Raw genomic sequence first — 13,385 nt, forward strand, 5'->3', positions numbered from 1 at the left:
CTCGGTGTTCCCGCTGGCGGCGGGCGTGTTCTCCGTGAGGCTGCTCTTCGAGCGGTGAGAGCCCGCGGGCGAGCGGCGCGAAGGGCTGTGGGCGCGGGCTGGTGAAACCGGCCCGGGGGGAGAGGCGGAGGTCGAGGACCGGAAGACGAGCTGCAGGGAAAGCCCGGAAGCAGGAGGCTGGGAGAGCCCTGGGCCGCGCGCGGGATGCTCCGAGGGTGGCCTAGGTGGTCGTGGAGCCTAGGTAAAGACAGCGAGTTTGGGGCTTGGACATTGAAAGAGTGAGAGTCGAAGGGGACACTGGACCCATTCAATTTGAGAGCCCGGGGTGGGTGTCTCATGGGCCTCTCCCCAACCTCCAAGGATTCTGCAGACCAAGAAACTGCGAGCTGCGACCGAGAATCCGAGGCGGGAAACAAGAAAGGGCTGCCAGAACCAGAACTAGTTGGGGTCATGGAAACTGAAGGGTCGGCGCAAGAGCCAGACGTTCCAAGCCGAAGAAATGGGTTCATGGGAAGATAAGATTTGTGAGGGCACTTTAGTTCCAGATAGTTGAGGGGCACAGAATTAGTTAGGCCCTAAGCCTTGGTTCGTCACACCGCATGGACGCGCGCGCGCGCGCGCGCGCGCGTGTGTGTGTGTTTCAATAAAATTCTGTCAGAGCCCGTAGGAGAGTAGAAATCTGGTAGGGATAGGGTGTGGTGGAGCCTGAGGCTTCCACAGTATGGAAAGGTGTCAAATTAGTTGCCGAACAGGCCTTGGAGGCCTGAAATGGAAGGAGGAGTGGTCATGTTGAAAGGATGGAGAGCCTTAGGGCATGTGAGACAACAGCTGTATTGAGACAACAGCTGTATTGAGCTAGCTTCTAAGTGACCACGTGTTCTTGACAAAAAGTGTTTTCACTTTTCATTGAGTGAGCGGCTCCTGTCTGCTGTCTAAGATAAAGATATCCATTGAGGACTTGCTGTGGTGATTTTACAATGTGGACTTATAGCTGTGAGTGATTTTGATCGAGTCTACTCATACCCCGGGAAAGGTGACTTCTTTCTGCATAGGTCTCAGGTAACGAGGATGGCACTTTGACATCTTTTGTTCCTTTGGCCTATAGAGCAGGAATGCCCTTTCGAGGATGGGACTATATTGCAGATAGACTACTTTGTTACTGTCTGAAAATCTAATATTATCTGTTTTGGATTACTTCTTTGATTTGCCTACTATTTCTGACACAAAAATCTTTCAAAATATATATGTTTCCCACCATTCATCCATTATTTAACAGTGTTTATGTATTGTCGTCAAAGTGCTGTGCCAGAAGTTTAAGTATAGTCATTGTATTAAGTATTCTTGGGGTGGAGGCACAAACCGCTTGTCCCTCTTAGGAGTAACCTAGGTCCAGGTACTCTCCACCTTCGCATCTGTATATGAGAGCAAAAAAAAAATAGACAAAGACAGTATAATGACTGAAAAGGAAAATACACAATTCAGGAGAGAAAAAAAAGTTCATTGTCTTAGGAAAAGATTTTCTGCTTTTCATATAAATATATACTAATATGGAAATTTCCCCAAGTTAGTGGTAAGAGGAACTAGCTTGTTGCTTCTAAACACTCATTTTATATAAGCTTGCATATATCTTCATATTTCCCAGGAGTGCCCCCAGGTGACTGTGAAGATGGACATATCCCCTGGCACAGCCACTGGAAAGGATCCTTTTTACCTGTGGGAATTCTATCTGAATGTTTCTGTGGTGCTCCAGTGTCAGGGGAGAAGGGATGGATGGGAATACTGATGTGAAAGCATTCTAGCATGATATTCCTTGGCTAGTAAGGACATGTACCTTGTTCATGTCATGTTTGACCTTAGGAAAGTTTAAGCCTAGAAGCAGTCTTGCTACTTCGTTTCTCTTTAAGACCTACGACTTTAGTTAGCAATAGAAATTACAGCTGGATTACCAGTTCTCTTACTGTGCTGCACTTCCATAAAGGTAATAGAAGTCACTAATTTTAGAGTATAGAAAAAGATATCAGAAATATTGGTTCATTTATTCTCTTTCCTACATTTTCTCCTTTCTCAAATCCTAACTACTTAGTTTCTAAAAAGTGATTCATATAATAATCATGAACTGTAAGAGCTAGAACTCCAACCTCCATTTATATAAATAGTAAACTAAGGCTTAGAAACATTTTGCAGCTTTTCAGAGGCTGCACACTCACCTGGGGGAGGAGGTAGAACCAAGATCCAGAGTGTTTTCCCCAGCCCCATTCTCTTTCCACTGTATGGTGTGGCCACTTTTCATATTCCTTAAAACCCCCTTTTAAGATTTAACCTGCCGTTCCTACTATTCTAGGATTTGGAGAAGAAATCCATGTACATCTTATTCTTGGTTATTTAATATAATGTGTTTGACCTGAAATTTGCATTTTTTGCTTCAAATTGTTCTGCATATATTAATGTCTTACACTATACCCTTTGATAAATTATCTCTGTGTTGTTTTAAGAATATCCTAAAGAAAAAATACAGAGTTTACAGTTTATCCTTACTTTCTCTTTCTTATCAACCACACCAAGCATTTGTTTATTTTATTATTATTATTTTATAATTTTATTTATTTATGGCTGTGTTCGGTCTTCCTTGTTGCGTGCAGGCTTCCTCTAGTTGCGGCGAGCGGGGGCTACTCTTGGTTGGGGTGCACGGACTTCTCAACGCAGTGGCTTCTCGTTGCGGAGCACGGGCTCTAGGCGTGCGGGCTTCGGTAGTTGTGGCACGTGGGCTCAGTAGTTGTGGCTAGAGGGCTCTAGGGTGCAGGCTCAGTAGTTGCGGCGCACGGGCTTAGTTGCTCCGTGGCATGTGGGAGCTTCCTGGGCCGGGGCTCAAACCCGTGTCCCCTGCATTGGCAGGCAGATTCTTAACCACTGTGCCACAAGGGAAGTCCCCATTTTATTCTTTAAGTTCCCACATTCCCTGGAGAGCTGTAGCCTCATCTGATAGGGACGATTTGAAAAGCCACCTGACCATATATTAATGTGTCTAGCTATTTCGCTAAAGAACTGCAGATAGGAGATTATTACCTACCCAAGAATAGAGGCTTTTCCTTTGTGGGCCTCTGCTAAGTGGTTGCATTATGGTGGCCTGCACCTTGCAAAATACCTTTGATGTAGCATGTGGTCAGTAAATTCTGATTGAATGTTTGAGAAGGGTCCACCCTCGTCTACTCAGATGCCCAGAGGAGTAACTGGAATCTAGATCTTCAACATGAAATAGATGTTTGCCTTGACTGAGAGAGACAAAACTATAATTCCCTTGTTTCTGTTAAATTTCACCATACAATATTTGCATGTTGTGCACCCTTCTGCAGTTTCTTTTTCTTTTTCCCCACCCCCCATGCACACACCCATGCTACCCTATACCCTATCAAAAGAGAAATAAGAAACTCTTCCACCTGTTCTTTAAAACTTCTTTTAATATCACATTGATGATTGAGACCTGAGGGAATGAATAGTCCAAGCTAGGTGTGCCATGTCTTACTTAAATTGGATCTTAAAGATAAAATTGTTTGAAATTTAATATCTAGTCCCTGAGCACTTATTCCTTGGGATCAAGTGTAAGCTTGAGACTTAATATTGATATCATCAGAGCTACATAGGCTCATTTATTTTGAATATGGTATTGCAATAGGAGCTTTATGTTGCCAGGAGAAAATTGTTTTGTGAATTATACAGGAGATAGATTAGAGCTCTCCTTACTGCTCATTCATTATTCCAGTCCCCTCTTCTCTCCTGTTACTTCCAAGGCAACCTCACTGGCATGTCTAAGGAACTTTCTCAGTACCATTCTCTGGCACAGGGGACTAACAGACTCACTTACTGGCCTATCTTATAACTAGAAACAAGAGCAGTGACTCACTTTTTTGTGCACATTTCTTAACCACTCATTTCATCTTCCTTTTGTAAACCTTGCTAACTCTGCTGCTTGCTGCCTTTTTTTTTTTTTTTTTTAATTTCCTGTTCTTCCCCACTCCTGCCAAGTGGAGGAAGAAGAACCTTTTTCCTCTTCCTGACAGACCTGCTGCCTTCCTTCTAGGTCCATGTCATGTCACAACATTGTGACCCAGTATTAGTAGGTCCTCCAGACTGGAGAGAGGTGTTGGGAGGAATGGACATAGCTGCTGGCTAGGTTGTAAGGGAGATTGCCCATTCCACTACAGCCCTAAAGGTATTCTGTTGGGCCTTATTGAATTGTAAATCACATAATTAAGTCAGGTTTGCAGATCCAGCAGAGTGAGATTGAAAAAGATGGTCACATGGCTCTGCCCTTATCTAAGAACCCACCTCTTAATAAGCTCCAGATGATCAGAAGCCTTCTGTGTCCCTCTTCTCTCCTGGAAAAATTTCCCTAGCCCTTTCTGTGCAGTGGGTGTTGATGCTCTGCAGACAGCCCTGAGTACTGTCGTGACTGAGGTCAGGTTCCTGGCTTACCCCTGGAGACAATATATTTGTCACAGAAAAGAAACGTCAGATATTTTTGCTTTAGCCCCTTCCTGATTCAGAAAACTAGGGTCTCCTAGCTGGGTAAAGAAGAAATTAATGGGGAGAAGAGGAGGCATCAAGTGAACTCTGTACCTTCCTTATAGAGTGGGGAGGGGGAGATGTACCTATTTTGGCTTCTTCACCAGAGGTAGTTTTAGGCAGATAAAGCTGCTTTCTAAAGAATTCACTGAGTTTTGGGCTGTTTGTGGTTGAATCCACTCCTACTTTATCTTTGGGGAAGTTAATTGAGGTGTTGCTGCAAAAGGAGTTAACCATAGTCACTTCTAACTAAAAAAAAAAATCTGAAACTCGTTTTCCTAGATGCAAAGGCAGTCTTCCTAGATATGAAGAATTCTCTCTGAATTATCTAGTACTGTGGTTTCCAGTATAGGAGCCACTAGCTAGCACAGTAGCTACTAGCTTTTGGGGATTTCAACTGTGACTGGTCAGCACTGAGATGTGTTCTAAGTGTAAAATACACACCCGATTTTCAAGACTTAATGCAGGGGAAAAAAATGTAAACTATCTCAATTTTTAACATTGATTACATATTGACATGATAATATTTTGGATATATCGGGTTAAACAAAGTATATTATCAAAATTAATTTCACTTGTTTCTTTTTTACTTTTTTTAAAGTGCCTATCAGAAAATTTAAAATTATATATGTGGCTCACATTATTTCTATTGAGCAGTGCTGATGATAGTGATTCAAATAAGTATTAATAACCAAGAAGAGAATTTTAATGTAGATTCACATTTTTTTTTTAACTATTTATTTATTTTTGCTGTGTTGTGTCTTCCTTTCTGTGCGAGGGCTTTCTCTAGTTGTGGCAAGCGGGGGCCACTCTTCATCGCGGTGCGCGGGCCTCTCACTCTTGCGGCCTCTTTTGTTGTGGAGCACAGGCTCCAGATGCGCAGGCTCAGTAGTTGTGGCTCATGGGCCTAGCTACTCCGTGGCATGTGGGATCCTCCCAGACCAGGGCTCGAACCCGTGTCCCCTGCATTAGCAGGCAGACTCTCAACCACTGCGCCACCAGGGAAGCCCGTAGATTCACATTTGATTTATTTTTTATTTATGTGTTTTTAAAATATTTATTTATTTATTTATTTTTGGCTGCATCAGTCTTAGTTGCGGCCTGTGGGATCTTTCATTGCGGTGCACGGGCTTCTCTCTAGTTGTAGTGTGTGGGTTTTCTCTCTCTCGTTGTGGTGCGTGGGCTCCAGAGCACATGGGCTCTGTAGTTTGTGGCATGCCAGCTCTCTAGTTGAAGCACGCAGGCTCAGTAGTTGTGGCGCGCTGGCTTAGTTGCCCCGTAGCATGTGGGATCTTAGTTCCCCGACCAGGATCAAACCCGCGTTCCCTGCATTGGAAGGCGGATTCTTTACCACTGGACCACCAGGGAAGTCCCTGATCTTGTTTTTAAGCACCAGAAGGTGATTAGTCCTGAATATATTGGACCAGGTTTTAAACAGTGGGGCTTTCTAAAAAATTATAGTAATAATGGGATTTTTAAAATGTAAATCATTTTCTGAATGATTTAAATGACTAGTTATAGTCTGTTTTGAGTAACTGTCGATTAACAGTGCCCTCTAGCCAAGTATTGCTCTGGAGTTTTTTTCTTCTGCATATATTTCCTCAGTCAAGTGGTTAATGATGTGTAAACAAATAAGTTTGTCAAGTAGTTCATTGTACATGAGGTGCTACACAGCCCTGATAAGGCAATGAGAATAATCAAACTATTGTATTCTTCTCAAAACTATGGAGTTTCTTAAAAAGGGTATATATCTTGTAGTCCTTAGTTCTGGGGTAGTGTCAGCATTTGTAAGAAGTCTCAATTATAGGCACAAAGGGTCTCAAACTAAATCAGATTGTTGTGGTTGTGTTTTAATACTTCTTGGGGAAATCTCCAGTTATAGACTGAAGTTAGTTAACTTGAATTTCTACTGATTCTCCGGAAATCATTGACCTCCTACATGTAGCTGGTAGGTTATCTGATGACCCAGGAGGACAGGTGGCCACATTTCCTTGAAACGCTTTACCTTTTAGTTGAGAATTAAGTTTTTACCCATTTGTTCATCTGTTCATTTTTCAACAATTATTTATTGGGAGCTTAGTATATGCCAGATATCAAACTAAGTGCCGAGGGTAAGAAAGTAAGTCATGGTGTCTACCTTCAGGAAGAGAGCAAGAAAACCAGTGGTTAAAATAGAGTGTAATGAATGTATGCACAAGGTTAAGTCATGGGAATTTGGAAGAGGTGGATTCAGTTCTTTTTAACAGTTATTAACTGAAATACAGACTTAATGTCCCACTAACAAACACTTGTTTCTTGAATTATGAAGGATGGTAAAAACTTAAGAAAGAGCTTTTTGTTAACCTTTTTCTCTGATCCACCTCTTATTCAACATGCATGCATTTGTGTTCCTACTTTAAGCAAATGCATTAAGTAGTATAATTACTCACCCATTTAAAAAATAAATATGTTTAATGAAAGAAATGTGTGTAGGTAGTTAGAGGAGTTCTTTAACAACGAGAATCTTAGGGACCTCCAGCTGTTCTCCAGCCCTACTTGGAGAACTGCTGCTACTTGCTGCTCTATAGCAAGTAAAATATTCATTAGCTACTATATAATAAAACTACAACTTAGTCTTAAATTAGTTTGTGTCTGTGAAGCATTTTGATATACTTATATACTCTAAGTAATTCTTATTATCTCACGACTTACTTCTCTCATAATAAGGTAAGGTGTAAGCAGAATGCTGATCCTTCTTTCTCATCACAGTACCAAGTAGGTTCATCAGATTGCACAGTTATTAGTCATCTTAATTCTTTAAGGCCCTCTTATAGGTCTAAGTGAAGATAACTTTGATGGAAATGGGAGAAGGAGTGAAGGATAGTCTGGTATAAATCCACAGTGTATGCCTTGTCATGGCTTAGGATAGCATAAAGGTTCTCTTCTTTTTAGTTTGTTTCTGCTTTGTTTTAAGAGCAAATTGGCCAATTAAAAAAAAAAGTCCTTAAAAAAACCTGCAAAGATTACTTGCACACTGACCATGCAAGAAATGTTGGATTTGGTGGTATGAGTGTCCTTGAGAAGTGTAGTACCTCGTACACAACAAGCACATATGTGTACAACAAATGTGTATAACACATTTGCTTGTACATAGCAAATCCTGTCCTCTTAAGAATTTGCTCAGAAAAAATACACTGATGTGCATGCATATGTATAGGGAATATACAAAATAATATATGGTTGGGAATCAACAGCACATAAATGAATAAATAGTATAACTTAGTAATTCTTAAATCTTTTGTTCTCAGCATTTTTCTTTTTTTTACTCTTAAAAATTATTGAGGATCCCAAGGAGTTTTTGTAGATGTAGGTTACATATACCTCTCAATTTTTTCATATTTGAAATTGAAATCGAGACATTTAAGAAATATATTTATTATTTCATTAAAAATAACAAAAATAGGACTTCCTTGGTGGCGCAGTGGTTAAGAATCTGCCTGCCAATGCAGGAGACACGGGTTTGATCCCTGGTCCAGGAAGATCCCACATGCTGCGGAGCAACTAAGCCCGTGCGCCACAACTACTGAAGCCCACGTGCCTAGAGCCGGTGCTCCACAACAAGAAAAGCCACCGCAATGAGAAGCCCGCGCACCGCAAGGAAGAGTAGCCGCCACTCACTGCAACTGGAGAAAGCCCGTGCGCAGCAACAAAGACCCAAGTAGCCAAAAATAAATTAAAAAAAAAAAAAGCCTATTACATGTTAACATAAATAACATATTTTTGAAAGATAATTTTCTAAACAAAAAAATATTTAGAGAAAAACATTGATTTTATATTTTTGCGTATCTCTTTAATGTCTTAGTAGAAGATAGCTGGATTCTCCTCGCAGGCTTCTACATTCAATCCCTTCTGATATGTTGTTTTGGTTGAAGTATATAAATAAAAGCTGGCTTTACACAGATATGTTATTGGAAGGAGGAAGTATTTTATCTTTGATACTACACCAAAACACAATGAGTAGTTTCTTAAAGGTTGGTTAGAATCTGAAACCATATCAATGAGCTTTCCATTCATGTTAAAATCCACTGGTGTCTTACACTTTGAACGGACATCATGTATTGGTCACTTGAAAAATACTGGTTCACTAAGTTATACAGATATCCTAAATGTCAATACATTTCATTATACAGTATTAAAACATCATAGTAATCTCACGGTAACAATCTCATCAGAAAAACCTTGAAGTATTGGGACGTTGTCAAGCTTAAAGGCAGATATATGGTCTCTAAACTTCTAATTTTCACTTGAAAACTTGAATTTTATCAATGGCAAGATTGTTTGTTTTTTGAAGTGACAGGCTTATTTCATTCATTTTTAAGAAAATGTCTCTGAAATACCCAGTTCCTGAATAACCGTAGTTTGTCTGTCAGTCATTCTTTTGGGTAAAAATGGTGTTCTTTGTAAGACGTGATTTTAGTTCAGCATACAACTCAATCAGTCAAACAAGTGCATTTCTTTGAGACCACCGTATCCTTTGGTATGCAATAAAAGTGCTTTCTGTGTACTGCCCATTTTATCACAGAATACTTTTTAAAAATGTACTCAAGGGTTGGCATTTAATAAAATTAATCATTTGTATTGCTTCATCAAGGACATTCTTTAGTGAAACTGGCTTTGTTGTTGTTGTTAAGTAAGAGGCTATAGCAAGAAAGAATACAATAACTACTACTGCAGTTTGGTGCCGCTGCCCTGATTTGTGCTCAGCTTCCATAAGTTTACCCACCATTGCTTTTTTTGCATCATCATTGTAAATATCAACACCATAACAAAGGCAAATGTCTTAATATCATTACGAAAATAGTTTTGGCTTTATGAGCCCCCAGAGAGTATCTCAGGGATGCTGTGGGGTCTGTGGACCATACAGACCCTCTGCCGTTATTGAATGAGATCACCCAGGGTTGAGAGTGTAGAGTAAGGTAAGAATCTGCATAGAACCGTGAGGAAACACTGTGTTTTAGGGAAAGGCAGAGGAAAAAGAAACCCAAAAGAAGATAAGAGGTATGACAGCCATAGAGTATTTGATAATATCAGTAGTTAGCATTTAATAAGTACATACTTTATCCCAGGCACTGTTCTAAGTAATAAACATTGAATCTTCACAGTAACTTTATGAAGTAAGTAGATACTGTGGTTATCCTCATTTTACAGATGAGAAAACTGAAGCAAGGAGAAAGTTAAGTAACTTGTCCAAGGTGACCCAACTAGCAGTGCACACCACGAAGTCTAGTTCTACTGCCAGAAAGATAGAGGGAGAAAACTAGGAAGAGTGTGACAGAAAGGAAGCTAACAGGAAAGAGCATTTCAAGGGGGAGAACATGCTCAATAATGTCAAATGGCACTAAGTGGTCAGGTAAGATGCAGGCCTGAAGAGCATCCATTTGATTTCACAATAAGGAGATCATTGACGACTTTGGCAAAGAGCAGCTTCAGTGAAGTATAGGGACAGAAGCCAGATGAGAGAGAGAGGAAGGTTGAGGAATGAGTGGGAGTTAGAAGAGAAGTCATGAGAAGAGAACTTTTTCAAGAACTTTAGTTGTGAGGTGGGTGAGAGCCAGAGGGTGTGAGGGACAGGAAGCGCTGTTTTAAGGTGGGAAAACTTGAGCATGTTCAACGTCTGATGAGAAGAAACAAGTAGAGAATGAAGCCAAAGGTAATAGAAAAAAATAGGAATAAATAGAATGAAATTTCTAATCAGGAAGAGAATGGATATAAAGCACAGGGATATTAGTTTTAGATAAAGTGGTTCTGATGCAGGAAGTGAAGGCATTCCCTTCTCAGCGGAGATTCTTGAGAGTCTTAGCTATTTCCACTTCTTTCTTCCTCCTCTTTATATCTTTCGCTGCTATAACTCATTACTATCTTTTAGAGTCTCCATTTTATTGGAATTTCTTTGGTGAAGGTTACCACCGGTCTTCAAATTGCCAAATCCATTGGATACTGAAATCCCTGTCTTACCTAATCTCTACCTCATTTGATACAACTCCACCTCTGACATTCCTGTCCCCTAAATTCACCTTTTATGTTGGTGTTTCCCAGTATTCTGACCTTGGTTCTCTTTTTAGTTTAGATTCCTTTCTTATGTAGTCACATCCACCCTCACAATTTTAGCTACCACCTATATTCTCATCCTCTCACTCTCTTTTTTCCTCTTTTTTCTTTCTCATATCTTTGTGTCTGTGCCTGTGTGTATGTATCTTAAGCCCTTTTTCCAAGCTTATTTGCCTACTAGACTGTTGCATTTCAATGTTACATGGATACTTCAAATTCAGCATACACACAACTCATCTTTCACTCCCAAATTTGCTTTTCTTATCTTATTCTCTACTTGGTTGAGGCTCTATAATCAACTTAGTTTCCCAATCCGGAAACATAGAAGGCACCCTTGATTTTTCCTTTTTTTTTGCCTCCTACATCTATCCAGTCACCAAGTTCTATCGGTTTCTCACCATCAATTGAATCTAACCTTGCCTTTCCATTTCTATAGCCTTAGTTCAGTGCTTTATTACTTATAGCATGGATTTTTTTTACAATAGCCTAAAGCCTTACAGTGACTCTCCATTAACTACAGGATAAAGTTCAAGCTTAGCATAACATGCAAGGTACCTGTGACCTGGCCCCTGACTACTTGTATAGTTTTTCCCCCTGTCATTATCACCACCTCCATTCCCGATTTGTACATTGCATACTTCTCTAAGCGCTTTCTTATCTCTTTGATTTAGTACATGCTGTTCCCTCTGCCTGAGTGTCCTTTTTTTTTTAACTTTTAAAAACTTATTTATTTTTTAACGTCTTTATTGGAGTATAACAGCTTTACAGTGTTGTGTTAGTTTCTGCCGTATAACAAAGTGAATCAGCTATATACATACGTATATCCCTATATCCCCTCCCTCTTGCGTCTCCTTCCCACCCTCCTTATCCCACCACTCTAGGTGGTCGCAAAGCACCGAGCTGATCTCCCTGTGCTATGCAGCTACTTCCCACTAGCTATCTGTTTTACATTTGGTAGTGTATATATGTCAGTGCTACTCTCTCACTTCGTCCCAACTTAAGCGTCCCCTTGCCCGTGTCCTCAAGTCCATTCCTTATGTCCATGTCTTTATTCCTGTCCTGCCCATAGGTTCATCAGAACCATTATTATTATTATTATTTTACATTCCATATATATATGTTAGCATACGGTATTTGTTTTTCTCTTTCTGACTTATTTCATTCTGTATGACAGACTCTAGGTCCATCCACCTCACTACAAATAACTCAGTTTCGTCTCTTTTTATGGCTGAGTAATATTCCATTGTATATATATGCCCCATCTTCTTTGTCCATTCATCTGTCGATGGACACTTAGGTTGCTTCCATGTCCTGGCTATTGTAAATAGCAGTGAACATTGTGGTACATGACTCTTTTTGAATTATGGTTTTCTCAGGGTGTATGACCCATTGCTGGGTCATATGGTAGTTCTACTTTTAGTAGTTTAAGGAACCTCCACACTGTTCTCCATAGTGGCCACATAGTGGCTGTATCAATTTACATTCCCACCAACAGTGCAAGAGGGTTCCCTTTTCTCCGCACCCTCTCCAGCACTTATTGTTTGTAGACTATTTTTTTTTTATCTCTGCATGTTTCTCTTTGGATTTAACCTGTATGGTATTCTCTGTGCTTCCTGGACTTGGTTGACTATTTCCTTTCCATGTTAGGGAAGTTTTTGACTATAATCTCTTAAAATATTTTCTCTGATCCTTTCTTTTTCTCTTCTTCTTCTGGGACCCCTATAATTCGAATGTTGTTGTGTGTAGTGTTATCCCAGAGGTCTCTGAGACCGTCCTCAATTCTTTTCATTCTTTTTTCTTTATTCTGCTCCCTGGCAGTTATTTCCACCATTTTATCTTCCAGCTCACTTATCCGTTCTTCTGCCTCAGTTATTCGGTTATTGATTCCTTCTAGAGTATTTTTAATTTCATTTATTGTGTTGTTCACCGTTGTTTGTTAGCTCTTTAATTCTTCTAGATCCTTGTTGAATGTTTCTTATATTTTTTCCATTCTGTTTCCCAGATTTTGGATCATCTTTACTATCATTACTCTGAATTCTTTTTCAGGTAGGTTGCCCATTTCATCTTCATTTATTTGGTCTTGTAGGTTTTTACCTTGCTCCTTCGTCTGTAACATTTTTTTTGTCGTTTCTTTTTTTTTTTGATGGTGGTGCTGTATTCCTGTCTTACTGGTTGTTTGGCCTGAGACGTCCAGTACTGGAATTTGCAGGCAGTTGGATAGAGATGGGTCTTGGTGCTGAGTTGAGGACCTCTGGGAGGCCTCACTCCATCTGATATTCCCTGGGGTCTGAGGTTCTCTGTTAGTCCAGCAGTTTGGACTTGGAGCTCCCACCACAGGAGCTCGGGCCTGACCTCCGGCCTGGGAACCAAGATCCCGCAAGCTTTGTGGCACGGTTAAAACAAAAAAAAAAGGAAGAAAGAAGGAAAGAAAGGAAAAAAGGAGCAGCACAATATGAAAGAGAAAAAACAAAATAGAATTAGAAAGATAAAAATTATATTAGGAAAAATAAAACTATAATTGAAACAACTGCAACAAGGTAAAATAAAACCACAACAGAAAAAAGAAAAAAAAAAAGGTGGGTGGGGGGACAAGCCAAAAGGAGAGAACAATAACAAAGTATAAAGAATAAAATAAAATTAGAAAAATAAAAGATTTATTAGGAAAAATAAAAATATGAAAGAATCAACAGCAGTGAATCAACAATGTAAACCAGAGCCCCAATCTAAAAGAGAAAAAA

At 40.0% G+C, this 13,385-nt stretch overlaps 1 protein-coding gene across 1 annotated transcript in view; it reads left to right on the forward strand.

Annotated features, from left to right (window-relative positions):
* Position 1: 1 nt before the first annotated feature.
* CERS5 (ceramide synthase 5) overlaps positions 2-13,385 on the forward strand; it is a gene marked incomplete at its 5' end in the record, with an annotated part of 28,486 nt that continues 15,102 nt past the window's right edge. The window contains one exon of the mRNA XM_024736425.1: positions 2-54. Within this exon, the coding sequence (XP_024592193.1) occupies positions 2-54 (53 nt within the window). The remainder of the gene's footprint in view (positions 55-13,385) is intronic.

Source organism: Neophocaena asiaeorientalis, unplaced genomic scaffold (assembly GCF_003031525.2).
Source record: "Neophocaena asiaeorientalis asiaeorientalis breed wild unplaced genomic scaffold, Neophocaena_asiaeorientalis_V1.1 scaffold134, whole genome shotgun sequence".
Taxonomy (NCBI): domain Eukaryota; kingdom Metazoa; phylum Chordata; class Mammalia; order Artiodactyla; family Phocoenidae; genus Neophocaena; species Neophocaena asiaeorientalis.